At 35.5% G+C, this 27,279-nt stretch overlaps 3 protein-coding genes and 1 pseudogene across 6 annotated transcripts; 2 read left to right on the forward strand and 2 right to left on the reverse strand.

The window, feature by feature from the left end:
- Positions 1–3,549: 3,549 nt before the first annotated feature.
- On the forward strand, positions 3,550–8,388 carry LOC107551175 (palmitoyltransferase ZDHHC3-like). The gene is made up of 2 exons (XM_016232700.1): positions 3,550–3,726; positions 7,839–8,388. Exons 1-2 carry the CDS (start codon positions 3,550–3,552, stop codon positions 8,052–8,054), a joined length of 393 nt encoding a protein of 130 aa, XP_016088186.1. The 3' UTR covers positions 8,055–8,388.
- A 976-nt stretch (positions 8,389–9,364) lies between these two features.
- LOC107551193 (transmembrane protein 42-like) lies at positions 9,365–10,308 on the reverse strand (annotated as a pseudogene).
- Positions 10,309–14,496: 4,188 nt separating this feature from the next.
- On the forward strand, positions 14,497–17,464 carry LOC107551194 (uncharacterized protein KIAA1143 homolog). Of its 2 annotated transcripts, XR_001604738.1 has the most exons (4): positions 14,497–14,740; positions 14,933–15,077; positions 16,172–16,582; positions 16,840–17,464. XR_001604738.1 is itself a non-coding variant. In XM_016232734.1 (3 exons), the coding sequence occupies exons 1-3, from the start codon at positions 14,633–14,635 to the stop codon at positions 16,375–16,377; spliced, it is 459 nt and encodes a 152-aa protein (XP_016088220.1). In that variant the 5' UTR covers positions 14,497–14,632; the 3' UTR covers positions 16,378–16,800. The 2 variants fall into 2 exon arrangements, 1 of the variants encoding a protein (XP_016088220.1); XM_016232734.1 differs by lacking the exon at positions 16,840–17,464 and having other exon boundaries at positions 16,172–16,800.
- Positions 17,465–18,095: 631 nt separating this feature from the next.
- On the reverse strand, positions 18,096–26,355 carry LOC107551192 (glycerol-3-phosphate dehydrogenase 1-like protein). Of its 3 annotated transcripts, none has more exons than XM_016232731.1 (9): positions 26,161–26,355; positions 25,587–25,764; positions 25,127–25,267; positions 23,597–23,735; positions 23,377–23,489; positions 20,672–20,908; positions 20,383–20,489; positions 19,276–19,413; positions 18,096–19,181 (listed from the first exon to the last, which is right to left on the reverse strand). In XM_016232731.1, the coding sequence occupies exons 1-8, from the start codon at positions 26,202–26,204 to the stop codon at positions 19,317–19,319; spliced, it is 1,056 nt and encodes a 351-aa protein (XP_016088217.1). In that variant the 5' UTR covers positions 26,205–26,355; the 3' UTR covers positions 18,096–19,181; positions 19,276–19,316. The 3 variants fall into 3 exon arrangements, with proteins under 3 accessions (XP_016088217.1, XP_016088216.1, XP_016088215.1); XM_016232730.1 differs by having other exon boundaries at positions 18,096–19,198; XM_016232729.1 differs by having other exon boundaries at positions 18,096–19,413.
- Between the last annotated feature and the right edge of the window lie 924 nt (positions 26,356–27,279).

Below are 27,279 nucleotides of genomic sequence, written 5' to 3' on the forward strand. Positions count from 1 at the left end.
TCTATCTATCTATCTATCTATCTATCTATCTATCTATCTATCTATCTATCTATTCAAACTGAAGTGTATAGGCTAACGCACAATTATTACCATCATTTATAAATAGATAATGGATTAAATAGTACTCAACCTCTTTATTTATTTATATCTATTTTATTATATTTATATTGTATGTATGTTTGGGAATAAAAATCATACTGCAAGGAATTGAAGAGCGATTTTTTTTTCAAGACACTTCTGGCTCTGTTTAGGTTTCGCCAAAATAGAGCAAAGCATTATCAACGCCTCAAATCACAATTTTACTTTCTCGGTCAATTTAATACATAGAAAAAAAGGAGCTTGAATGGCAAACAACAGTAATCGATAACTTAATAATAGTTCCCTACAATCACTTTTCAAGGTTTTCTTTTTTGTTGTTGTTGTCTTTTTAAAAACAATCACTATTAAAGTTGCTCAGTGTCCAGAAGTGCCAGGTAGACAACGATATCACGAGGGTACTTTTCTCTGCGCTGGGGGGACGAACCAATCACATTCGTTTGTGATTACTGGAAGGTCTATATTTAATAAAAGTCATTTTACAAGACGCGATCGCGCTGACATTCATTTGTGTACCAGATTCAAATTCTCATGAAGTAACAGGTTTAAATGATTATGTTTTTTTAATACTACAAAATATATCCAATAGAATCAAATCAACCTGAGATTTGAATACGGACAATGGGCTCTCTGAGCCTCCAAGCTCCCCCAAATAAAAGACCTCAAGTTTCAGTCTCCCAGGCAATCCAAACACTCATTTTCTAGAACTGGTTTCCATTTCGGATCGTGATCCGGTTGCGCCTCTAGTGAAAGGAGGCGTGGCTATCAGTTTCTCCAGTGAAGGGAGGAGCTGCCACCGTACAAAAATGCAGCATTTCACAAGCCCTCGTGCAATAATCGGGTAAACCACAATTTTTGTTAAAACACTAATCTCGAACATGGTCCCCTGTTAGCGTGGTCCATGCATTATCGGATCTTCTCGGCCTTAAGTGGGCGAGCAAACGCGAGGAGCACCAGTGTCGCCAAATATGTGAGTTTCGACATGGTCAGGTAGCGCAGGTTTCTATGCACAGCTGGCTTACTAAATTCAGTGTTATTCAGTCAAAATCGCTGTTATGCCATACACTTTCTATTTCATGAGATTTAATAATATGATAAACAGTGCACTTGAATGTTTTATGTGTTATTGATAGTATCTTGGCACAGTCAAGACGTAATTTACGCCACTGTGTTATTATGTCCCGTTTTTGATGCTTTGACTTTATAAACCAGATTTTGGGCTGTTTGGTCAAGTTGATTTTCTTTACATATTTTGAAACTCATAATGCTACTGTTAAATAATGTCAGGCACTCTTGAATAATGCATATGACTGGCTCATTATGGACCCAAGTAGATAGGAATGTCATCAGTTGGCATACAAGTTGGATGTATTGATTTGTGGACCATAAAGGGGGGAGAAAAACACTGGAATTACAGTGTGTCCTCTAGTGACATTGTTGGTTCTTAAGTGACTGTGTCTGTATCTGTAAGACCGCAGCTTCCATACTGCTGTGTCCACTAAATATGACCTTCTGTGTCTCCTAAACCAGTCGTTCCTCCACGGTTTACACTTTTACACTAATTTATTTCCATGATTTTTCTAGTCATTTTTTATTACAGGGTTTTTAATTATAAAATGAATAATTTAAAATTATTGGTACTCACAAATACATTTAGAGCTTGACATAGCTAGAAAAGTATATATTATAAAAATGCTCATAACCTTTTAGTATTTTATTAATTTCCATTACTCTTCCATGTCTAGAAGTCACATTTTGTAAATTCCCTTGTATATCCAGGTTTTCCAAGACTGTGGGAAGCCTGATTCTTAAATAAAAATGACAGTTGTTTTCTAAGAAACAAATGTATACTTCCCCCTCACATTTTTGTAAATATTTTATTATATCTTTTCATGTGACAAGACTGAAGAAATGACACTTTGCTACAATGTAAAGTAGTGAGTGTACAGCTTGTATAACGGTGTAAATTTGCTGTCCCCTCAAAATAACTCAACACACAGCCATTGATGTCTAAACCGCTGGCCACAAAAGTGAGTACACCCCGAAGTGAAAATGCCCAAAGTGTCAATATTTTGTGTGGCCACCACCGTTATACAAGCTGTACACTCACTACTTTACATTGTAGCAAAGTGTCATTTCTTCAGTCTTGTCACATGAAAAGATATAATAAAATATTTACAAAAATGTGAGGGGTGTACTCACTTCTGTGAGATACTGTAAATGTAATATAATGTCAGTTTTATTAGTACAAAAAGTGGACAGGTAAGGGGGAAGTGGTATATAAGCAAATGTTGTGAGCTGGATTCAAACACACATTGTTCAGATGAGCGCCACAGCTCGAGTTTTTGGAGGACATTCTTATCTCCCTACCACAGCTCCAGTGATACTTTTATATGAAATTGTATTCAGCCTTGCATTAGTTTTTCAACCTGTGATTGCTGCTGGCGTGCTTTTGGGAGGTTATTTAGAAGAGAAAAGCCTATGTTGGAATGAATTTCATCATCATTACCATTTAAAAGTTTGGGAACAGTAAGATTTTTCGAAAGAAGTAAATAGTTTTAGTCACTCTCAAGTTGTTTCAAACCTGTATGAGTTTCTTTCTTCTGTCGAACACAAAGGAAGATATTTTGAATAATGTTGGTAACCAAACAGTTGACGGTAGCAATTGACTTCCATAGTATTTTTTCCCATACTATAGAAGTCAATGGGTAGCGTCAACTGTTTGATTGTATTTTTGATCAAATAAATGCAGTCTTGCTGAGTACGAGATTTTTCATAAAAAAAAAAAATACCTGTGATTGCTGCTGGCGTGCTTTTGGGAGGTTATTTAGAAGAGAAAAGCCTATGTTGGAATGAATTTCATCATCATTACCATTTAAAAGTTTGGGAACAGTAAGATTTTTCGAAAGAAGTAAATAGTTTTAGTCACTCTCAAGTTGTTTCAAACCTGTATGAGTTTCTTTCTTCTGTCGAACACAAAGGAAGATATTTTGAATAATGTTGGTAACCAAACAGTTGACGGTAGCAATTGACTTCCATAGTATTTTTTCCCATACTATAGAAGTCAATGGGTAGCGTCAACTGTTTGATTGTATTTTTGATCAAATAAATGCAGTCTTGCGGAGTACGAGATTTTTCATAAAAAAAAAAAATATTACTGAACCCCAACTTTTGAACCGTAGCATGTAAATAGCAATAAAAAAAACAGTGTTACTGGTATATTGCTAACCAAGCTTGGCTAAACAATCGAACCTCTTAATGTGCTGATGTGTTTCGACACTTTCCAAGCCTGTTGTGTTTCAGTTTGCACATGCACATACAGATGTGTTGCTGCTAGATATTCATACCCACAAACTCTCTTAACCCTTTTACTTTTCTTCTGGTTACAAGTAATTATACGCAGACAGAATGAGTCTGGGATTTTATAGTTGTGTTAATATATTGTATAGCTGTATGTGTGTTAAGGCTGATTGTGTTCCCTCTCCTCTCCTGACCCCAGAGTGCAGTACCTTCTCCCCTCCAGCCACTGTCATCCTCCTCATCCTCCTGTGCTTTGAGGGCCTCCTCTTCCTCATCTTCACCTCTGTGATGTTTGGCACCCAGGTCCATTCCATCTGCACAGATGAGACGGTAAGAGATTGCTTCCTTTCAGCAGTGGGCGAGGTAGTGCTTGTGGTCTGATAGGCATTGTTATTTTTAGGTTAATGCGTGTGGACACTTTTACCAAAAATGCTATCGTACTTGAAGTGAAATGTTACACATATGCAACAAGTATAAGATCATTGTGTATTGAATAATAGTACACTAGCGTACATCCACACTGCTTATTTGGCACATTATTATTAGAATCTCCTGTATACACATGATATTGACACTTGATTCTAAATGATCCAGTGCTTTGGACAACAGACTTGCATAACACATAGTCTGTTTTCTTCTAACAACTGACCTGAAAAACACAATCCACACATATTCCTTGCCTATAAATGCAGCTAGATCATTTAAAACTTCTGAGGCGGATGCTATTTGATTCTCTTTGTTGGACTTCAGTAGTGTTTGTGTCTGTACTGTGTCCACTAGATGCCTTTTGATAATTGCAGGTGTATATCTGCTTGGAATAGCATACTACTTGTACTACTTCTGCAGTATGTACACTATTGTTCAAAAGTCTGGTGTTAGTAAGAAACTGATACTTTTTAAAATTGAAATTGATCAAAGGTTACAGTAAAAACATTTATAATGTTCCAAAGGCTTTCTATTTCAAATAAATGCTGTTCTGTTGAACTTGCTATTCATCAAAGAATCCTGAAAAAAATGTATCACAGTTTTCACAGAAGTATTAAGCAGCACAGCTGTTTTTCAACTTTGATAATAACAAGAAATTTTCTTGAGCACCAAATCAGCATATTAGAATTATTTCTGAAGGACCATGTGACACAGAAGACTGGAGTAATGATTCTGAAAATTCAGCTTTGCATCCCAGGAATAAATTACATTTTAATATATATAGAAACAGAAAACTGTTGTTTTAAGTTGTAATAATATTTCACAAAATTACTGTTTTATTTTATTTTTGATCAAATAAATGCAACCTTGGTGAGTCTTTCAAAAAACGTACATCTTACTGACCCCAGACATTTGATGGTAGTGCATAATGGGTTCAGTATGACAATTCAATGAGTTCATTTTGAAAAAAGTAATAAGTAAGGTACTTTTATTTTATTTTAAAAGTATATGTAAAAAAAAAAATGGGTAAAAATATAATGAAAATAAGACATTGAATACTGGATGCAACCCATCATCCTAAAATGCAGTGCGCTCAATTTGACCTGTTTTCCTAGTGTGATAAATAAACCTGAAATAAACCTTTCTTTCTTGAATCTTTATTTGTTTGGAATATTGAGAGTCAAGGCATTTTTACATAATATTGGACAAACGGTTTAAAATCTCATTGTAGCATATTACTGTTTGGAATACATACCGTTATATAATACATTATGCTTCACAATCTTTTTATAAAAATAAGTGGGCAGTATTCAGTGTATACTGCACTGAATGGACTAATGACTGGCATGACTGTTCACTATGAAAATCACACTATATCAACTTATCGAAGATAAAAAATATGGTTAAAGTTCTGTGTTTATGGAATGGGCCAGTTGTTCTTTTCCTCTTTTGTTTTGTAATATTCACACACTCTGAAGTCTCGGTTATCTCTTGTTTTTAGGGCATAGAGCAGTTGAAAAAGGAAGAGAGAAGATGGGCTAAAAAAACAAAATGGATGAACATGAAGGCGGTATTCGGACACCCCTTCTCGATAGCATGGTTTAGCCCGTTTTCCACACCCGACCACGGGAAAGCTGACCCCTACCAGTATGTGGTCTGAGCTCAGCAAGCTTTAAACTAGAGACTCGAGTGCACTTGGACTGACCTTATAAAACGGCGTCTTTTAATTTGTTTGTAATCCCGACTTGAGCGGAGCATTTGCCAGTGAGACGAAATCACCTTCATCTTTTTTTCAGGGAACAAATCATTGCATATCCAATTATCCTTACCTCTATTTATTTCAATTCAAAACAGAAAGCGGAAGCTTTATCATGCCATAATCTCAAGCATCTCTGCCTAGCTACACCGAAATGAAGATGAATGTTGCGCAGAAAATAGAAGCCAATTTATGCTAATATAATCACTATTGTAATCTTGCCAGTCTGTCCACAATGATAACCTACTTTCTGAAGGTACTTTTAAATGTTCTGCTAATTCTTTATACTTCGCTACAGTATAGTACTCCTGCCCTTTCCTGGTTAACAACATAATAGGACTGACAACCATTCGCTAAAATGGTTTATTATGCAGATAAAAGAAATGTTTGAAAGGTCATTTATACCAAGGACGATAACTAACGATAACTATAAATCACTCTAATTCTATGAAAATAGTGAAGTCCACAGCACAGCTACTTTATAACAATAACGACACCGAGGAACAATATCATTGGAATCACTCTCAGAACTAATTTTTCCAGCTCATGAATTACTGAAAACGGTGACAACCAATCAGAATCCACCGGACTTTAAAGAGATCAAGCATTTATAAGCACTTCTAAAAAACAGAACCGTTGTTGAGGACATACAGTTATCCTTATATTTATCATTCTTGGTGTGAATAGGCCTTAACATTATTGACTTTGGCTGTATAGAAAATAGTATATAAACAATATAGGATGTTTAACAGGGGTATAAATATGTTCTGACAAAGCTTGGATTCAAATGATTCCGTACTAAATGATGCAGTCATAGCATGTAATCATAATTTGGTTTATTTTATATTTAAAAATGGTAATTAACAGAAATGTAGCTAAAGGGACAGTTACTGTAGTTGAATATTGTCAAAGCGATACACTAGTTTTTACATTGACAAGTATTGCACAACAGAATTGATCTATTATTCAATTCCATAACCAGTCAGATCATTTCTACACCCCTCAATCTTAACATTGAAAATAAATCCATTGAAATGATAAAGACTTTATCAAATGTGTTTTGAGATATTATGGGTACATTTGCTGTTATACATACGATTTTGAATGATAACAGTACTTATGTTACTCAGCTTCCCTATCAGATTTACTGTACTTCCTATACTCAGTACACAATCTGTATTTTTTTTTTTAGAGCTGATTCACATGGTATGTTTCCATAAACCTGGTTTGCAGAAATGTTTAAGAAAGGAACAGGCTTAAGAAAGTTGTGTGTTCTCGACCACTTAATTGATTCACCATTGTTGCCATTGTTTTGGTTAATTGTATTTTACATTTTATTAATGTACATTTTTGTTATGATGAACGAATGATATGTGCTTGAACTTTTAAGTGTGTATGAAAAAGACAGTCATTCTGTTCTTCTTTGACAAATGGTACATTAAAAACCTGAACACTCGGTCATTAGTATGTGACAATGTGTTAAAGTGTCTGACAGTGGATTTCCTAAGTGTGCAACCACATTTGAATCCATCTCTGCTTCTGAAAAGTCTAAAATAGGGATGACATGAAAATCAGCATCTGAAATACCATTCGCATTGCAAAATCACTCTGTTGCAATATCTCTCAAGAGATCCAAATGTGTTCAAATTTGCTTGGCCTCTATCTTCCTGTCCACTTCCTGTCTGTCTTTAACACTAACCTAGTTTCCTCCTTTTTTATATGTTGTTTTATGAGTAGTTCCTTTGCTCAGAAATATCCAATCTTTGTTTTTTGTTTTTTTGGGGAATTAAAATTGATGAAAAAGCAACTAATTATATTTAGTATTAAATTAGGCTGATGTCCCTGTTTGATTGGTCTGAGATGGAGGTAAGCTTTGATTGCTACCGGTATAAAGACACATTCGTTCATTTGACACAATGCATGCTATTTAAAATGGTCTATTTTTGTGAAGGCATGCTGCATGCTTCATGTGTTTTTAATTTGTGCCATAAAGTGAAAGTCGAACCATTTCTTCCAGTTTCTATTAAAGATTAAACACCAGCAGCACACGCAGGTGCATGAGTAAAATGAATCGCTTCCTGTGCCTTTTTTACCATAGTAACCATTTGCTTTCCTTTTCAGTTCAATCTGTGGAATTTAAGTTGTCTTTTCCTCTTTCTTTCTTTTTTTTGCCAATATGGATGTTGTTTTCCATTTATTTATGTATTATATTATTTAATCTCTTTCAAGAATCACAGAGGTGTTATTTTTCTTTGTTCAGGGCATTGAAAAGTTGAAGCGAGAAGACCCTACATGGGAGAAGGCTCCAACCTGGGAAGCTATGAAGTCAGCGTTCGGAGGGCCTCTTTCTATGGCTTGGTTGAGCCCTTTCACCGATCTCTCCTGCCAGAAAGATACTTCGGATCCTGTTCCCACATTCCCACAGGGAGAGATCATTGAGGAGGATGTGATTGAGATTCCTTTGGAACCTCATTAGATCGAAATGTGTTTGTTGCTTAAGCTCTGTGAGACTAATGGCACATTTCCTGCCTTGGACTCGCAAAGAGACTACTGTGGACATTTGAATAATAAAAAAAAACACACACACATTTATATACTGTACCAAAGTGCCTTAAAACCGTTTTTAAAACCAAAAATACATCTTGCTCTTCTAAAGAGAAACTTATACTGTGCATAGAGAGACTGAGCTCCTATCAGATTGACATAACGTGTACTTCATAATGCCAGCTGTTTCTTGAGCAGTAATGTCATTTAGTTTGGTGTATCTACATGTTTGACCTGACCTAGAATATTAAAAAATATTAAGTGACTGTAAGTGAATTCTTTCTTATAGGACACTATCAAGATGAATCAGTGTGTGTTTGTGCATATATATATTTTATATATAAAAACTATAACTAATGTCTGAAATGCCTTAATGTATCCTAAATGTCCTGAAATTGAAACACACGATGAAATGGCTGCAAAGCAATAAATATACAAATTCAGGTGCAGGATTTGACAATATAAACATATGGTGCTCATTTGTAGACATGTCGAGCCTTTTCCATAATTAGCAAAAATGCATGTGAGACTTACTGAACCATCCCAGGATTTGATTGATATATCACAATTTTATTGTTCTATGCCATGTCTGTCTTTTTATTGTATTTATGACCTTTTTAAAAATATTCTCTTAACTGTGCATCTTTCCATTACAGGCTTCATTATTGTTATTTGCTAAGTTCTGGATTTCTTTTCTTTCCATTACCTGATGTTTCCCATGGCTGCACAACTTCAATTCAAGCTTCCTCAAATAAATGTGCTTTTTTTTGTGTCCATTGTTGTTTGAATAAAAGTGTATGGTTGCAGGTGGGCTATTATACTCCCACATAATAGCAGGTCAACTTTGAAATGTGATTTCTGAGTAAAATGCATGATAATGTCCTGCTGTGCTCAACAGATGCTGCTTTTGTGGTTGGGTTTCCCTCTAAAATAGAGTCCAGGTCGGTGCTTTCACACACAATAGACATTTAATAACCAAAAACGTTTAACCACTATCAGTGCGTGCATCCCGTTCACTACATTGTTCTGAATGAAGTGCGAGTTCAAGTTTTACTTTGGAAGACGTGGAATTGAAAAAGTTTATCTCGGAGAAAGATAAGAGGTGAAACAAAATTTCTTTTTGAGATCCACAGCTGCGTTTGGTCAAATATCCAGCAAAAATGTGTATCGGAAACATTTCATGTCATAGTAATAAACAAGAATATAAACTTGTTTATTATCAACTTGCATGATATTCCCTTGATGGCTAAAGTATGCGGGAACTCGCATGATTGATGCAAGCTATAGAGCAAGGCCTTTGCGTGACTATAGGCTCAAAGTCACACACATTTCAAGGCTTAGCATTATGGAATCGCTCACATTATTGGCACTGATGCATAAAAATAAATTAACTACAGAGGTTTTATAAAACAATCCTATGACAGAAAAAATATATACATTTAGCATAGATAATTCTATCATACAAGTGCGCATAAATAATTCTTATTAGCTCCTAGTGCTTCTTCATACCATTTCACTTGATTGATTTCACTTCAAGCATTGGGTAAGGCATTGTTGATCCCTGTATTCTTCTGTCACTCATATTTCTTATTTGCATTTTCCTGTGGAGCCTGAGGAGTTGATCCATGCAAGACAAGAAGCCCCGTCAGGGTCAAAATGATACCAACCCACCACAGCGTGGCATGAGTTTCGCCAAAGATGTCCAAGGAAAGCCTGAAAAAGAGACAATAATCAATCATTAAATAACTAGTTTTCTCAAATTAATTTGAGGGGATGGGAGGGGGACTCACAGAGGAGATCAAATTTGAGGCAGTGGTGGTCACAGTGGCCCGGGCAGAGGAAGACGAGTGCCTGAGTGCTTTGGCGAAGAAGGTCCACATCACAGCATTGCAGGTGAACAGAAGACCACCACAAAGCAGCCGCAGGGGTATATGTAACTGTGATCAATGACAACATTACAATGACATTGTGTTCATTTAAACATATATGCATATATAGAACACTTCTTACCCAGTCACAAGTTGTGGTATCAACTCCATCCGTGTTTTCCTGTCCATCTGTCCAGATCTTCAGCCCTGTTTCACACACATCTTTCAGGTAATCAGCACCCAGGGACAACTTAGCAGAAGATGATGCTAAAGCTGCTAGAAACCCCGCCATTAACGAATAAACACGCCAGGCAACATAATTCCAGCTCTGTCCGACTGAGTCACTTGTGATAGCGTTGTAGGTTTAAATAAGAATGTCGTATTTTAAATAATTTCCATGCACTTTCAGTTTAATTGCTTTTTAATCATGAGGTGAAAATTATTATTTGGACCATTGCTGAAGAATTTATAGACTTGATGTGAGAAGTGTTACTTTTCTCAACGCGTTTCATAATGGACCAATCACTGTCATTTGTGATTACAGCATAATATTTATTTTAAAATCATTTTGTCAATTTTTATTTCAATTTGTATAACCATTCAAATATATACATTTAATTGTTATACGTGTTACTGTACAAATGTCTCTAATAAGGAAAAAAGCACTCTTTGATATGAACATGGCTCAATTGAGAATCCGGCTTTCTGAGCCACCAAGCGCCTCTTGAGGAAGTTTTTTTTTTTTTTTAAATGCTTTATTAATTCAACGCCACAAGAACATGAGGTATTACATATTCACATGATCAAATTAACATTATTAGCTGCCAGAGAAAAAGAAAGAAAAAATAATAATTTATTAAAATTTATTAAAAATTTATTAAATTTAAAAAAGGAAGAAAATTACATAAAGTTCAATGCTTTCAGAGCATTACATGTTTTCAGTGCTTTTTTGTTTGTTCTAAGAGATTTACATATAATTTAAAGTCATTTATAAAATGTGCAAAATTTGGTTTACATTGAGCCCACTTCTTCTTATGTATATGGAATTTTCCTAACAAAATAAACAAATGTATAATATGTTGTTCTTTACCATTCAAATTTTCGTTTTCTGTATAAAAAAGTACATCAGATATACAAATTTCTTTCATACACCTTATTTTTCTGTTAATATAGAATTCCAAATCCTTCCAAAATAATCTCGAGTAATTACAATGAAAAAAAAGATGCAAAATAGTTTATTTTTCTTGACCACAAAATTCACAGGTATACGAAATATTAAGCTTTTAAATCGCCTCTTGAGGAAATAAATTGTAATGTGTCGCTGGAAAGTTATCAGCAAGTAAAATTAAGCAAAGAAGAAGTTAAGGTTCAAATTAGAACAGCAATAAAAATGAGATGGCAAGAAGTTTGGAATAAGGAGGAGAGAGGAAGACATCTTTATCATATTCAAAATCAAGTTGGGGTTGAAAGAGTTAATTTTGGTAGTAGAAGAGAAGATGCAATTATTACCAGACTTGGCACTGGCCATACTGCTTTAAATTCTATATCAAATGAACAAGCATGAGCCTGGGAACTGTAGTCTGTGTGGATTACCAGAAACAGTAGAGGGGTCAGTCTATGGAAACGTCCATTTTTCTGTCCCTAGCCTTTACAGAAATATTACACTTGAAAAACAATTTAGTGTTACAATTTTTTATATATTTTAAAATAAAACAGTATGTTATTTGAAAAATTACACCTTCTTGAGCCATCAATGTGGCAATATTTGTTTTTAATTAATTATAAAGGATTCCAAGCACCACAAAACTGCTCGTCCCCACATGCATGTACAGAGGGAAAGTGCTTTATTTTGAGGTCAAAAACAGGATTTTCTACCATTTAAAATACAACAATGTATTCATAACTATCAAATGATGTAAATGACATAAAAAAAACAAAATGGCAAATAAATATTATGAAATATATAATGAAAGTAGTGGTCCCCTGGAGTTTTGTCACTGGTGTTACCGTTTAACAAAAATCATTTATTTTGAAATAAAAATCACACTGATGACATCACTTGACTTCCTTCCTCCCATTTCCTGAAGATCTATGAAAAAAGGCCCATGTGAAGTCCACTGTCTCTTTCAGTTATCAGAAATGTTCTAATTTATCTCCTGATTTCATATGAAGCTTTTAGTGGAAGTCACTGGTATGACCTACTTTATTGTTAGGGAATTGGAAAAAACTAGAATAAAAATAGATTAAACAACTCAATTTAGTGAGTATACCATGATTGACAACATGTGGTTTGATACCTTGCAGCAGACATTTTGTAAAATGCATTTTTCATGAAAATTGTCACTGGTGTTACTGTCACTGGTGTTACCTTCCTAATGGGTAACACCAGTAAAGATCAGTTTACATTGATGCTCTTTTACTAACTGCTTTCACTAATTGCCAAATGTATGCCAAATGTAACAATGTAGTCTTAACTACTTAATTATAGTTGGTGAATAAAGATATTTGGTCTTATGTATATGTCACTGGTGTTTCATATTGTGTCACTGGTGTTACTTTTTTTCTGTCACATTAAATAAAATGCATCACATGTGACATGATCATAATTTTACATCCATTGAATTCTGCTTCACTCAAGAGTTAAGATATAAAGGATTGCATCATTACTTGTTTATAACAGTTTTTACAAATATTTTGATTGTTATAGCAAATACATGGTTGCGTAAATGAACTAACATCATTCAATCACACTTTTAACAAACCTGATTAAAATAAATAAAACATAATCTCCTTATTTTTTTGCAGTATCATTATTTTTCTGTAACTCTGACTACATGTACTAAAAGAACTGAGAAATAATATTTCATAAAAACCTTTAAAATTGCCAAAGAATTAAGGTAACACCAGTGACAAAAAAAATGGTACACGTGGTCTTTAAATAAATGCACAAAAAAGATTAAAAAATCATTAAGCTGTCATTTATGTGTATTCATAAAGTCAAAAGATGATATAATAATGTGGTCGAAGTTTAAATGTTAAAAAAAGAAATACATTTTAAGACATCTTGCCATACCAAAAGTGGACGTTTCTGTAGAATGACCCAGAGCATGCACTATTACGTTGTTCTGCTTATGATAATGAAAGAGCATTTCTGTTGGAAGAATTAAAAGAAATAGGGATAGAAAATATGACACTTAAAACTTTGTTGAATAATGGCTTGAATCATTATAAAATATATAATGCTTTAATGACATTCTTTAAAAAAGTAGATCTGCTTAACAGGATTTAGAAGAATTTAAAAAATAAATAAAAAATTCTTCTATTATTATTATATAATTTTATTATTATTATTATAATTTTATTTTTTTATTATTATTATTTGTTTAGTTAAAGCGATTGGGATAGTTTTATTACCAGTGGGTTGGTTTTATTATGCAGACCTGGCAGCCCGAGGGACACTGGGTTGTGACTGAGGCCAAGATGGACGGAAGTGGAGTAGAGTCATGAAGTGATCTGGATTTGGAGGATTTGGAGGATGTAGATGGCGGGGGAAATGAAAGAAACAAAAGTAGTAAGTGGACTTTAGTAGAAAAGCGGAAAAGAAGGAAAGATTGGAGCCAAACATCAGGAACAGAAAGTGAGAGAGAATGTCATCAGATGAGAACAAGAAAGGAGGAGTTTAAGGTATTGGTGAAGTTTATGTCGGAAGAAGCAAGTAGTTTGAATCCCTTGAAATTGACTAAGTCACTGAAGGAAATGGTAGGAAATATTGAAAGTGCTAAGATGTTGCGAGATGGAAAAATTATCATTTTCTGCAAAGACAGTAAACAACAAAAGGCTGCTCTAGGGATTAAGACTATTTTAGGGCAAAAGGTTACTAGTCAAGTTATGGGAGAAAATAAATGGATGAGAGGAGTTATTACTGGAATACCAACGAATGTATCAGTAGATACGATTAAGAAAAGCATCTCAGGAGCAAAAGTGATAGATGCGAGGAGACTGAAATATACCCGAGACAAAGAGAGGATGGACAGTCTTTCTGTAATGGTGCATTTTGATGAAGAAAAATTGCCGGAAAGAGTGTTTTTAGGATTTATGAGCTATGTAGTTCGACTTTACATTCCACCCCCGCTAAGGTGTTTTAAGTGTCAAAAATATGGACATGTGGCTACAGTATGGAGAGGGAAGCAACGCTGTGCTAAATGTGGGGGGGATCATGAATACAGAAAGTGTCAATGACATTTCAGTTATGAATATATTTCAGAATGCACAGAGACATCTAAGGGTTTATGATTTTCTTCTAAAATATCTGAGAGATACAGATTTGATTAGAAGAATTTAGGTTTTTTTTATTATACATTTTTTTTTTATTATGTTATTAGTATATAATATGTTCGTTCATCGAGGCCTCACACTCCATCCCAGTAGGTGGCGGAAATGCACCTTAAGCTGGTTTGCCAACCGCCATTAAACACAAAAGAAGAAGAAGAAGAATCACAGAAAGCGCTGATTGGTCGTTTACAGACGCGTATTGATGAGGTTGCATGAACGCAAACTGTACACGCCTGGTTCCTGCGTGTTCAGTGTTTGTGAAACATTAAGCGCATTTAAGGTTTATCAGGTCTATCTGAACTGAAACACAATGAGTAAAAAGGGTAATGTATCATGGGTGAAGCCAGCCGAGCCATCTTTTTTGAAGAAATTCAAGAACGACGTTGGTTTTAAAGAAGGGCCTACGGTGGAGACTAAAGTACGTGTTTTTAGTTCCATTCATTGATCATGCCTCAAACACATGAGAGGCCAACGTAAAAATAGTGCAACCTGAATGCATGTCTCCAAAATGTTGTCTGTGTACGCAGCTCACTAGGTTTTCAGACACAACAATTATCGCATGTATTTGTAGTGTAGGAAATGAAATGGTAAGTAAATGTTGCTGTTGCAGAAGCAGCAGACGCCGCAGGTTGATGATGACAGTGCTGACAGTGATCGGGAGGACGAGATGCCGCAGGTCGTGGTTTTAAAAAAGGGAGATTTGAGTGCCGAAGACGTTATGAAAATCAAAAAAGATACAGAGGACTCGAACAAAGGTAATGCACAGTAGATGCGTTGTTCACAAGGATAACAAAAATAGTGATTAAACCAAACCTTTAATGCATTTCTGAGTAAATTCTTATCGACCCATATGTGACGGTGGACCAAAATACTCAAAATGCAGTAATTATCTCAATAGAGCAGGGGTGCCCAACCCTGCTCCTGGCGATCGACTGTCCTGCAAAGTTTAGCTCCAACTCTAATCAAACACACCTGCCTTTCATTTTTAAGTGATCCTGAATACCCTAATTAGTTGCTTCAGGTGTGTTTGATTAGGGTTGGAGCTGAACTTTGCAGGAGAGTCGATCGCCAGGAGCAGGGTTGGGCACCCCTGCAATAGAGGAATAATAAAGGTGAACATTTAACATTCCATGAATAAAACACAATATTTATTATTTTAAACATTTCATAATGTATTATTAGTACTTTCATGAATATATTATAAATATTGGTACAGTATTCGCATTAAAATGTTATTCATATTAAAAGTAAAAAAATTATTATTTTTTTTTTTAAGATTTATTTTTGGCGTTTTATGCCTTTTTATTTAGATAGGACAGTAGGTCGACAGGAAGCGAAGTGGGTGAGAGGGAGGGAGAGAGAGGGATCAGGAGGAAAGGTCCACGAGCGGGAACTCGGGACGCCCAAAGCTTTCATTTTTAATGACAAAATATTTAGGTATTTAAGCTAAACATGTATTTACTTAATCTTTATGTATGCAATATTTAATGAAGTATATTAAATATTCATTTAATTAATTTACTTAAATTATTTTGGTCCTCCACGATCCTCTCTGAGTTGGTGACTTGCTCAGATTGAATGTGGTTGATGAGGGGCTTGCTTGGTACAGTACCTGTGTAGCAGTGAAAATTATGCAAGCTTTCTGATCTTTTTGTATTTAAATTGCTACGTGGCTGTTCTTAAAATGTATGAAATAAGAGTATGTTCTTATTGTGTAGTATAGACTACACTGACAGTTTGAACTAGTGTTGTATATCCCTATTTCTATATTATAATTATGTATAATATATAATATTTGACTTCTGAATATATCTGACTTCTTTAAAGTAAATGCTTTCTTTTTCTCCAGATGAACAGCCTCCACCGGATGGAAAGATCGTCTTTAAGAAGCCTGTCAAACGCTCCTCTGATAAACTCGAAGGCATTACTGCCAGCTCTAGCAAGAAGAAGAGAAGTGAGGATGGTGAGAAGAAAGAGTCAAAAGCTGGTGTGAAGGTGAAGAACAACAGCCTGCTGTCTTTTGGTGATGATGATGATGATGATGAGGAAGACTAGTTTGGCAGGGAGACAAGCATCTCTTTGAGTCAGGTTGTCTCTTGGACTGGTTCTTGCAAAGACCAATCTGCTGTTTTAAAAATATATTTGTGTGTGTAAAATAGATGTTTGTGAGAATGGTCAAACTCATGCAGTTTATTTGTTATGATATTATTTTGTAAAACACGTGAGTCATTATGAGCCTCTGGAGCATTCCTAATAGCAGGTAGGAAGTAACGATATGAGATGTCTTTTGCAATATCATAATTGTCATTAATGACACTTTTTAAAGACGATGATAAATGTATGGACAACAAGAGAAACAAAAACACCTGGGTCAATCAGAAATGCAAATATGATAGAATACGGAACATTTTATTTCAAAGAGGTTCTTAAGGGTTTCATAGAAATGAAACTGTCCTGTTGGGAGATTTCAAACAGGATGTTCATATATGGCTCCCTCTGGAGCATTCCTAATAGCAGGTAGGAAGTAACGATATGAGATGTCTTTTGCAATATCATAATTGTCATTAATGACACTTTTTAAAGACTGATGATAAATGTATGGACAACAAGAGAAACAAAAACACCTGGGTCAATCAGAAATGCAAATATGATAGAATACGGAACATTTTATTTCAAAGAGGTTCTTAAGGGTTTCATAGAAATGAAACTGTCCTGTTGGGAGATTTCAAACAGGATGTTCATATATGGCTTCTATAAAGGAGCTGTGCAGTTTCCCTTTTTTATGGTTGTTTTAGGTTTTGACACTCAAATTCCCTGATTCTGGGACTTTTGGAGTTGTATTTTATTATACATGGTCACATTTTGAGGAAAGTAAACAACTTGCATTCTGTAATAAAATGTTTGTAACCATCATTTATCTTGTGCTGCAACTGATCAATTCTAAAAAAGTGTTTTCAATATAAATCATGTGTTTTTATTCAGGAAGGAATGTCATTAAAAATTTAAATAGGGTACTTTATCAGCATTATCAGTTTGAGTAAAATTACACTTTAAGAAGGAAGGACTAAATACAACCAACATTAATTGGCACGTAGAAATACATTGATATGAACATATAACTTCCTTTATATGTTGTAGTTCTCAACCTTTTTGATTTAAAAGCTGCCCCACTATCCAAAATATATTTGAAGGACCCTATATAATAACAGAACTGTATATAATATATATTATAGTAAATATATATATTGGAAACTGGGAGTGGTGCTATAGGTACATTAACTGACCACAATTTATTCCGTCATCCCATAAGTTTCAAGAACCACTGTTTTAATGGAGTTTTCAGTTCATCTGCATTTCTTGTGTGCTACACCTAACATGGTGTTATGCATGCATATAACATCTTATGCTACATTAAGATCTTAAAATGTTGCCGTTACAATGTTGCTTCATATTTAATCCAATATAAATACATTAATGGAACAAACATTTAGCACAGATTCTTTTATTGGTTATTTTCAAAAGTAGCATTTGTTTCAACGTTCAGCCTTGATGACACTTGTTACAACATACAACTTGCAAAAATGATCACATTCTCAGAGGAGAAAAAACAGGACGGGTTCATCAACATGGACACATATATAGTTAATCCACTGGAGTGTTAGACTCCGTACACGGCAACATTTCCACAGCTGAATACTTGTAGTATGGATTTAACTCGTACATAAAAACTGAAAAGAATAAAAACAACACCGGAATAATGTGTCACATCTATAAGCACAGTATAGTGCTAAAAAAGAAGGCCATTATGGATCCAAACACTAGCTGCTCCCGTAACACTCTCCCTCATGTGAACACTACAGATCTTACTAAATCATTCCTTCGTTCTTTGCTTAGTACAACTAAAGATTACATTAGTATTTTAATGCCAATCTTCATAGAAATGTGAATTATTAAAACAGGAACCGTAGATGTGGTAGTTGATCAGCTTTTCAGGATGCTAAAACAGTTACTACATAGGTTATCAATAAATGGGGGTTTCTAAGAGGATTTCAATGCACTGTTGAAGCTTAGATATGTAACATTGTATTGTTTTTAATGTGTGATAAGACGTAGTCAACTATGTCATTCTATAACAAGTTTTCATGTTCCCACTGTCTTGAAAGCACTTAGTCTTAAAAGGGGGTTGCTGGGAAATTGAGATAGCAGATTTGAGCCCCCTTTATAGAATATATTGTCCTTTAAAACAAAACAAAATCTCCCCTCAAAACAAAAACAACCTCAAACCCATAGCGAGTCCATTCAAGTATTCACTGACCTGTGAGGAGTTAAAAGGCATCTTCACAGAAATCTAGTTTTACTTCATCTAACGTGTGCCAAAATGTTCAGTGTAAATGGCGGTTTCATTATTTATTAATCAGAAACTAAGCAATTTGAATTGCATACTTAGTTTTAAACCTAGCTTATGCCTGTGTCGAACAAATATGTGAAAGTATCAAAAAACTGGTATCATGCTGGTTCTACAGGATATTAAAGACTGTAACAGAGGCATTCTAGTCGTGTCGTGTTGCTCTCAATATGGACGTGTAGTGAGCCTCTATGAAGAGATCTCTATAGTAATTTATAAAGAGGCATTTCATCTCATCTGTCAGTGAGGTGATATTGTGGACCATCCACAAGAGGGCAGTCAGACAGAGAGAAAATAGTTAAAAACTCCATAACTGTTCACACAGAGTAGATAACAACAAATGGCTTTTCTGAAAAATCTCTTGGAGTTCATTGTCATGTTTGATAACAACAAAACTTGCAAGGTCAGAAACAAACCCCTGAGTTCAAGCCTAGCCATTAGTGTAGAACTGGACCTGGGACAAAAAAGAAGCTTAAGAAATAACATTGTATAAGTATATAAAGTAAACAGAAAATGAGAAATGTTAGAGGTAGGTCAACCTAACAGACCATAGGGGATGATGGTGGAGAAGGGGGACAATGTGGTACTCTCACAGGTGCTCTGGATGGCTCTGCAGGCAGGTGATCATGTCCTGAACTGGCTTGCCCTCGAAACAGATCTGATAAACAGCCGTGAACAGGGGGAACCTGGAGAATAATGTAGATTCAAGATGCCACCAATTTTGCAAACGCATATAGACAAAGAACACTGTGCCCTACAGCAAGTCATTTAGCCCCGAGGTTGCTCCAGGTGGACTGGCACTGCAGTAGAAAAGTCACTCTGAATAAAACACTGTCTGCTAAATGAAGAATGGTGCAATGAATCAAGCACTTTCCATAAATTAGTGTTCTATTGATTTTTTAAGGTAGATCCTGTGATGGCAAATAGCATTAACCAATCATTTTTATCATTTTGAAAATCTACTGAATTGAACAATTGCACATTTTTAAAATGTATTTAATTTCTGTTTAAAAAAAACATAAAAAAAAATTCTTACCAACCCCAAACTTTTGAATGGTAGTCTATCTAATACTAAAATGTGGGATTTGTGTTTTTATAACTTAAAAAAAAATATTGCACACTAATTTGTACCATATTTATGTTATAAATAATCACTACACTCCTTCAGCAAATCCAAGTTCTTTGACTAAATACGAGAGAGAGAGAGAGAGAGAGAGAGAGATCTTCACTCTGGAAATGTCTTACTTACTTAATGCATAATGACAGCCACAGGGGATAAAATTATGCATTAAAAAGAAGAATATGTATAAAACAATCACTTTTGTACGGACTTTACTGCTAGAAAATCATGCAAATCAAATCATCATAATCATGCAAATCAGGGTTACTCTTCGTGTAATCAGTGTTTACAAATCTGTAAAATAAAGTAACTGTTCATGAAAGCATTTTTTTTATTTTAGGTTTTTATTTAATAGATAAAGTGCCATAATTATTTGGAGGTGGGTGGTTTTGGGACTCAAACCTGTCACCTACATAAGCATCATGTCAGGAACATGTCAACCGACATAAAGGCTATTATAAATATACGTTTAATAATATATAATTATGACTGTGTTATTTATAACTTCTAACAACCAAAAAACGTTTACACATACTTATCCACTAGGTCCTTCTGTTTGAGGATATGATAGACCTCAGCAGAAGTCAATGGTCCCTGAAGCTTTTGTCCATTTAACATCTCCTTCTCCAGTTCCTCGATGCTCTGAAAGAAAATAAATCTGTATTGATCTTTTCTGCATCAGCAAATGTGCCTAATGCACAGTGGAAGGAATACATCAACTTTCACCGTGGACAAAGCGGAGTCCAGCCTTCAATCCATAAAACATACATTAAATGGCATCAGGCAAGTGATGAAAGGCTGAAATAAATCGGTTTTCTTTTTACCTTCCCTGTCTTGGCAAAAGCCTCTGCCACGCGCCGGTTTCGTCCTCCGTAGCAGGTGGTGATGAGGTCAGCCACGCCACAGCTCTCGAGGAATGTGGCGGAAGATACAGAATCGTCTTTGCTGAAGAGTTTGGCGAAGGCGATCATCTCCATCAATCCCAGCCGAATGACAGCTGCTTTGGTGTTGTCTCCACACTGCAGACCATCACAGAAGCCTGCGCCCACTGCAACAATGTTCTAAAACAGGGCGAAATAAGCAAGTGAGACAAAAACACAAATCCCACATTCTAGTATTAGATACGTAAATATATAATATGTAAATATAAATAATGTATATACATGTAAATATTTTCAAAATATAATGAATGTGTGTATATTATACATAAATAAACAGTACACATACATATATTATGTAAACAAATCGCGATTAATCGTTTGACATCACTAGTGTGTATATATATATATATATATATATATATAAATAGTTTTTGAAGTATAACCATAACGGACTAAGTGTATTATATTTATATTGTTATATTCAATCTTTTAACTATCAGTAGCGCACAGTATTTATGTGGTTAAAGGGGTCATATGATGCGATTTCAATTTTTCCTTTCTCTTTGAAGTGCTACAAGCTCTTGGTGCATAAAGAAGATCTGTAAACTTGCAGAGACTAAAGTCTCAAATCCAAAGAGATATTCTTTATAAAAATTAAGAGTCAACCACGCTTACCTAAAACGGCTCATTCTAACACGCTCCCACATGTCTACGTCACAATGTGGGAAGATTTGCATAACGCCGCCCAAAAGAAAGAAGGCGTAACTTTTATTCTCGCTGTAGTATTGTTGCTGCCGCCGCCATGTCGTGAAGACGCTGTGTGCTTCGTTGTGAAAGCGAAACTACTTTGTTTGGTCTTCCAAAAGAGGACGATATCCGCTTCGTCATGCCTGGAGCTGATCCGTGCTGATTGCTGAGGTAATACATCAACTTCGAGCTGCGGATCGCCGGATCGGCTTTCACCGTGGACGAAGCGGAGTCCAACCCGGGGTCGTCACATGTGGTTGCTGCAAGCCCTCCGGCCGCGCCGTTGAACGTTCTCAAGCCCGCCCGCCTCCGCTCACTCAAGGCCGCCGTGTGTGACGCTGTGATTCGTTGTGAAAGCGAAACTACTTTGTTTGGTCTTCCAAAAGAGGACACGACTAGAAATCAGTGGTTAAGTTGTATTTACAACACTGTTCCAGAACAGTTCAACCCAAATATTCAGATGTGTGCAGTGCATTTTTTGGAGGACTGTTTCCTGATCCTGGTAGAGTAGACTACAATGCCGGCTGTTCTGATGCACAGACTGCAAGTATGTTTTTTTATATTTTAAGGATTTGCCACTAATGATTCAAACGCGAGTTTTGAGCAGTGTAGAGTAGCGTTTGTAGTTTGTCATTTCTCCGATCACAAATGCAGACATGGTTTTATGCTTACGTGGCACGATGCAATGCGTAAAAAGACAGTATAAGTCATTATAATCCGAAATTGTGTCACCACTGGATGCAACAAATGCCTCATTTATAATGGGTTTGAATGTTTTTGTCTCGTCGCTCCAGCCGGACAGGGCATCACAGTATGGTAGGGGCGTAACATTTCCGTCACACTCTTGAGGTATTCGGCCAATCACAACGCACTGGATAGCTGGCCAATCAGAGCACACCTCGCTTTTCAGACCGATGAGCTTTGTAGAAATTGATGCGTTTCAGAAAGGCGGGGCATAGAGGAGAAACAATAATGTACAGTATGTGGAAAATAATGTGTTTTTAACCTTAAACCGCATAAACACATTTCATTACACCAAATACACAAAATAATGTTATTTTTAGCAACATCATATGACCACTTTAAAGTCAATCTCAGAACTCATATGTTGGCAACAAATAACCAACAGTTCATAACATTTTAAGATTTAAACAACAGCTAATGCACAACTCCACATGTGCAGCAGAGAGGAAGATTATAAGTGAATAATAACTTAAATTTGGGTCTATTTATCAAACTAAGCTATCATACGGCTTCAGAAGACTCATATAGACTACTTTGCCTATTGTAATGGGGCTTTTCAGTCTTTTTGGAGGTCGACAGCCCAAATTCACATTCATTATATGAGGGAAAAATAATGGTCAGTTCATTCTTTATTCAACATTTCTCCTTTTGTATTACACATGGGCTTGGAACAACATCAGTTTTGAATGAAAATTCATCATTTACTCACTTTCATGTTGTTTCAAACCTGTATGACTTTTTCTTTTTTCTACGGAAAACAAAAGATGAAGTTTCGAAGGTTTTGGTTACCATTGACTTCTATTGTATGGAAAAAAAACTCAAAGTTCCTCTTTTGTGTTCCAAAGAGGAAAGAAAGCCATACAGATTTAGAACGACATGAGGGTGAATGAATGAAGACAGAATTTTCAGTTTCAGATGAACTATCCCTTTAAGTTGTAAGTAACCAAGAGTATTTGTCAAAGCTTGCCAATATTGCAATGATTTTTACAATGTGTTTACGAGGATAACAGCAGCCTTACAGCATCTAATTGTAAATTCAGCAGCGCAAGCTCTTCTTTACACAGAGGTCTGAGTCGTGCCCCTGAAGCCCTGCATCTCAGGTGCCTGTATCAAGATAGTTCCCCTGTGATGAGCAACAAGACAAGACTGATATTTACCTTAAGGGCTCCACAGAGCTCTACTGTGTCAGCATCATCCACCACAGTGATTCTGAAGTTAGGTGTCTGCAGGAGCTCTTTAAACAAGAGGCCGTTCTCCAACACCTTGCTGCCTGTGGATCGAAGAAAATGTCTGTTGAGTTAGCTCCTGGTGATTTTTAGCATGTATTGCTAAAGTGCAATGCTACCTACAGAATAGCTCCAAACATTTTTCACTCACCAATGGTGCTCTCGCAGAACTTCTCGGCCGCCACTTCATTGGCAATGTTGGCCCCCATTAGGACGCTGATATCAATGCCCATTTTTTCCCGAATGATATCAGAGATGAGCTTCAATCCTTCTGGTCCTTCATCAATGCCCTACAAAGAAAAGAAAAAAAGGACACACCAATGCTTTTTTAATGTAGCATCACACTATTTCCCCCTCAGCAGATATAACTCTGGAGCACAGCTGTTTGGACCATCTTTGCCTAATGACTCAAAAAATGAGGAGGAACAGTAAAGCAGAACAAAAATAATAAAGAAGGTGAAATGAGTACACAAGAAATGGGTAGAAATCTGAAAAAAGACAACAGACAAACTATATCTTTTAAAATAAACATGCAAGACTGTGAGAAACTAGGCTACTTTTCAAATAATGAAGTGGAAAGGATAAATCAAATTTGGAGAGGTATAACTGCAGAGATGAAATGATGGGCGGCACAGCCAGTAACAGAGGAGACAAACTGGCACCAGGAGATAAGTTGCACACAAAGAGATTGCCAGCAGGCCAGAGGGCCTTTTTTTTACCCATGAGTCACTCCACATATGGTGCTCTTTTAAAAAGATATCAAGTCAGAGACTTCTCAGCATTGTTCAGTCCTGAACATCCTGTCCGACCGCATAGAAGAGGACGCACAAGGTTTGACCAAAACTTAGAATATTAAATCAAAAACAGCCGTGGGCAGCATTTGGCTTGCTTATAGCTGAATATAATACAGAACTATTATTAAATTAATTAGAAAAATACTTAATTTGTAATAGATGGACATTTTGTTCCATTTTGTTTCGTCTGCCATAAAAAAAAAAAATTTTCTGGCATTCACTATCAACTCAAAATGGGAATAAATTATTGTCTGTTTGTACGGTCTCTCATTAGTCCATTATGAAAATGCATTTTATTTCACAAAGAGCAAACATTATGAGAAGAATCATCATGCTCATTTCTGGAGCATAAGGCACTTCAGTTTTTTAAGTTGATTTCGAGTGCAACTTTCAAAAAATTAAATAAATAAATAAACTGTATCTCTGTAGTAAACTTTCACTACTATTACACTACTTATTAAAAGTAAAATTAATGATAATAATACTGAAGGGGGAAAAGTGTCTATACCACATTTTAAACAAACACGTTTTCCCCTGTCATAACATAACATTTTAAAAATAAAATGTATTTGATAAAGCAATATAAACATTTTTTAGACAAATTACCCGTCTAAATTTGGTCAAGCTGCACCTTGCACAAATCATATGCTCTTAAGTCAAACATCACCATTCACCCATTCTTTTGTGTGGTTTAAGTGCATGACAGCCCTAATTGACACCCATTATCAAGTTAAAAATTAGGTTACCATATAGGCTCCAAAGGTGCTGTCAAACCTGCATCAGGTTACAGTCAAACAACGACATAACCTTAAATCTTCAATAAAGCTTTGTAAAGCCCATCAAAAAGCCCTGCAATTTCAATTATACACAATGCACAACATTCTTACTTTGATTAATGTAATTCCACGAGCCTTCTCCGAAACACATCCCACCATCTCATCGCACAGTTTCCGGATGAACTGGTGAGGGACCACGAAAACCAGGAGGTCGGCACCCTCTGCGGCATCCCGAAGCTGTGGCACTGCAACCTACAGGAAAAAGTTAAAACCCCATAAATCTGATGCTTATTTCAACACCAGAACAAGTTTGAATAAGACTTGGTTTCAAATGATGGTCAACAGATAGCAAGCATGCAAATCAGATAGACTAATATAAATTTTAAGTGCAATATTTAACCAATCCATTTTTTTGTTAATACATATATATATATATATTTTTACACAAATAAAAAAATCTAATTAAAAATGTATATATAGTATTTACCTTTCTTTATAAAACATATAATTATTTATTATCCATAACTATTATTATTTACCAAATTTTAGGGCACCCAACACACCGTCTTACCACATTCTTTGGGAGTTTGTAGCCTGGGAGGTACTTGACATTCTCGTGTTCTGTGTTGATGATCTCAGAGAGCTTTTTGTCGTTGACCATTTCTTCATAAACCCACATCTTGACTGCGGTGGCAAAGTGCTGGAGTTTCTGTGCATTGGTTCCAATAATTCTTGCAATTGCAGAGCCCCTTGGTACAGAAAAACACAACAGTACCTTTAATCAAAATGCCAGTCTGCTGTTAAAAAGCAGTTCATTCAGACATTCCAAGCAGGGTTTACAACTCCAAGAAGCTGCTTTGCCTTGCCACCTGCAGTCAAATGAGGGTTATACAGCATGCAGATCTTCAAATCAATGCAGTTAAATTATTAATCACTTGATTTTGCCCAGAATAATAATGCTTAAAATATGGATCTGAATATCAGCTTGCTGTAACTGCTGTTTCGTACAGGGAATTAAACTTGTGCTCCAGTCTAAGTAAGCACTTTCTGAGCTATAACAGTTGGTCCACGCCATATGTTCTGTATATTAATCTCATTACCAATCACATATTGATCATATATAATCATTACACGTTCATACTCACCAGTTTCCTGAACCAACAATACATACTTTCAGCGGAGCAGCCATAACCACTTTTGCTTTCCACTAGTGGATAAATGTTTTCAAGTAAACAATATACGTAATAATAATATAAAGTCAGGCAGTTACTCGGTGTGAGGGACCGTGTTGGTCCACTTTTGACTGCGTCATCAACGATAGCTGGGAATTCTGGGAGTTGTAGTTTCTCCCCAGTTTCTACAGGTTACTTTTCGCTGTCTAAAATAGTCGCTGTAAAAAACCGTGACACAGACTGGCGAATTATTTAATTCAGTTTATGTGTATAGGTCTGGAACTAATTATTCACTCTGCTTATATCGTAGAATAAAGCTTATAACTGAATACATTGTGAACAGTATTCCTACGTAATAGCTCATTACATTAATATCTATTATATTAATGAATACTCATAGTTTTAAAGAAATACTGTATTGAGGACAAAATCTACATAATGTTGTGCATAATGGTTTTTCTTTCTCCCCCCGCCCCCCTTCAGTTTTTGCCACTGCCACAAAAATGCCTTTTATGTTTACCTTTATTTATTTACCTTTACATAAGACCCACAGTTTTAATCATAAACTATTACAAAAAAAAAAAAAAAAGAATTGTTCCATGTTTAAAAATTCGACAATATATAAAAAACACGTTATTAAAAATATAGTTTTAATGTGTGGAAAGGATTTGTTTCCCCTCAAACAATTACGACTGTCACGGTAGTGTAATTTCCTTCTCAAAGGACACATAACAACATCATACAGAAAATATCATATGAAGACTAAAATAATAATAAAAAATAATAAAGAGGCAACCATAAGTTAATATCTGTAAATTGTCACATTCATTCATTTTTGTATTTTTGTATTTTGTTTATTTATTTATTTTTATTATTTTATTTCATTTATTTAATGTTATTATTTCAATGTATTTTTAAATAATATATTTCTGGTTTATTATTATTAATACTGTTTTTCCGTACGTATGATAATGAGGGGGCGTGGTTTTACATTCAGCCATCGTATTCACATTCACGAGCGCCTTTCTGATGTAGCCTATAAGCTGCCAGCATTCCTGTCTGTGGAGCGCGGGAGGGGACTCAGGGGAGTGA

Source organism: Sinocyclocheilus grahami, unplaced genomic scaffold (genome assembly GCF_001515645.1).
Source record: "Sinocyclocheilus grahami isolate Dianchi unplaced genomic scaffold, SAMN03320097.WGS_v1.1 scaffold417.1, whole genome shotgun sequence".
In the NCBI taxonomy this organism is placed as follows: domain Eukaryota; kingdom Metazoa; phylum Chordata; class Actinopteri; order Cypriniformes; family Cyprinidae; genus Sinocyclocheilus; species Sinocyclocheilus grahami.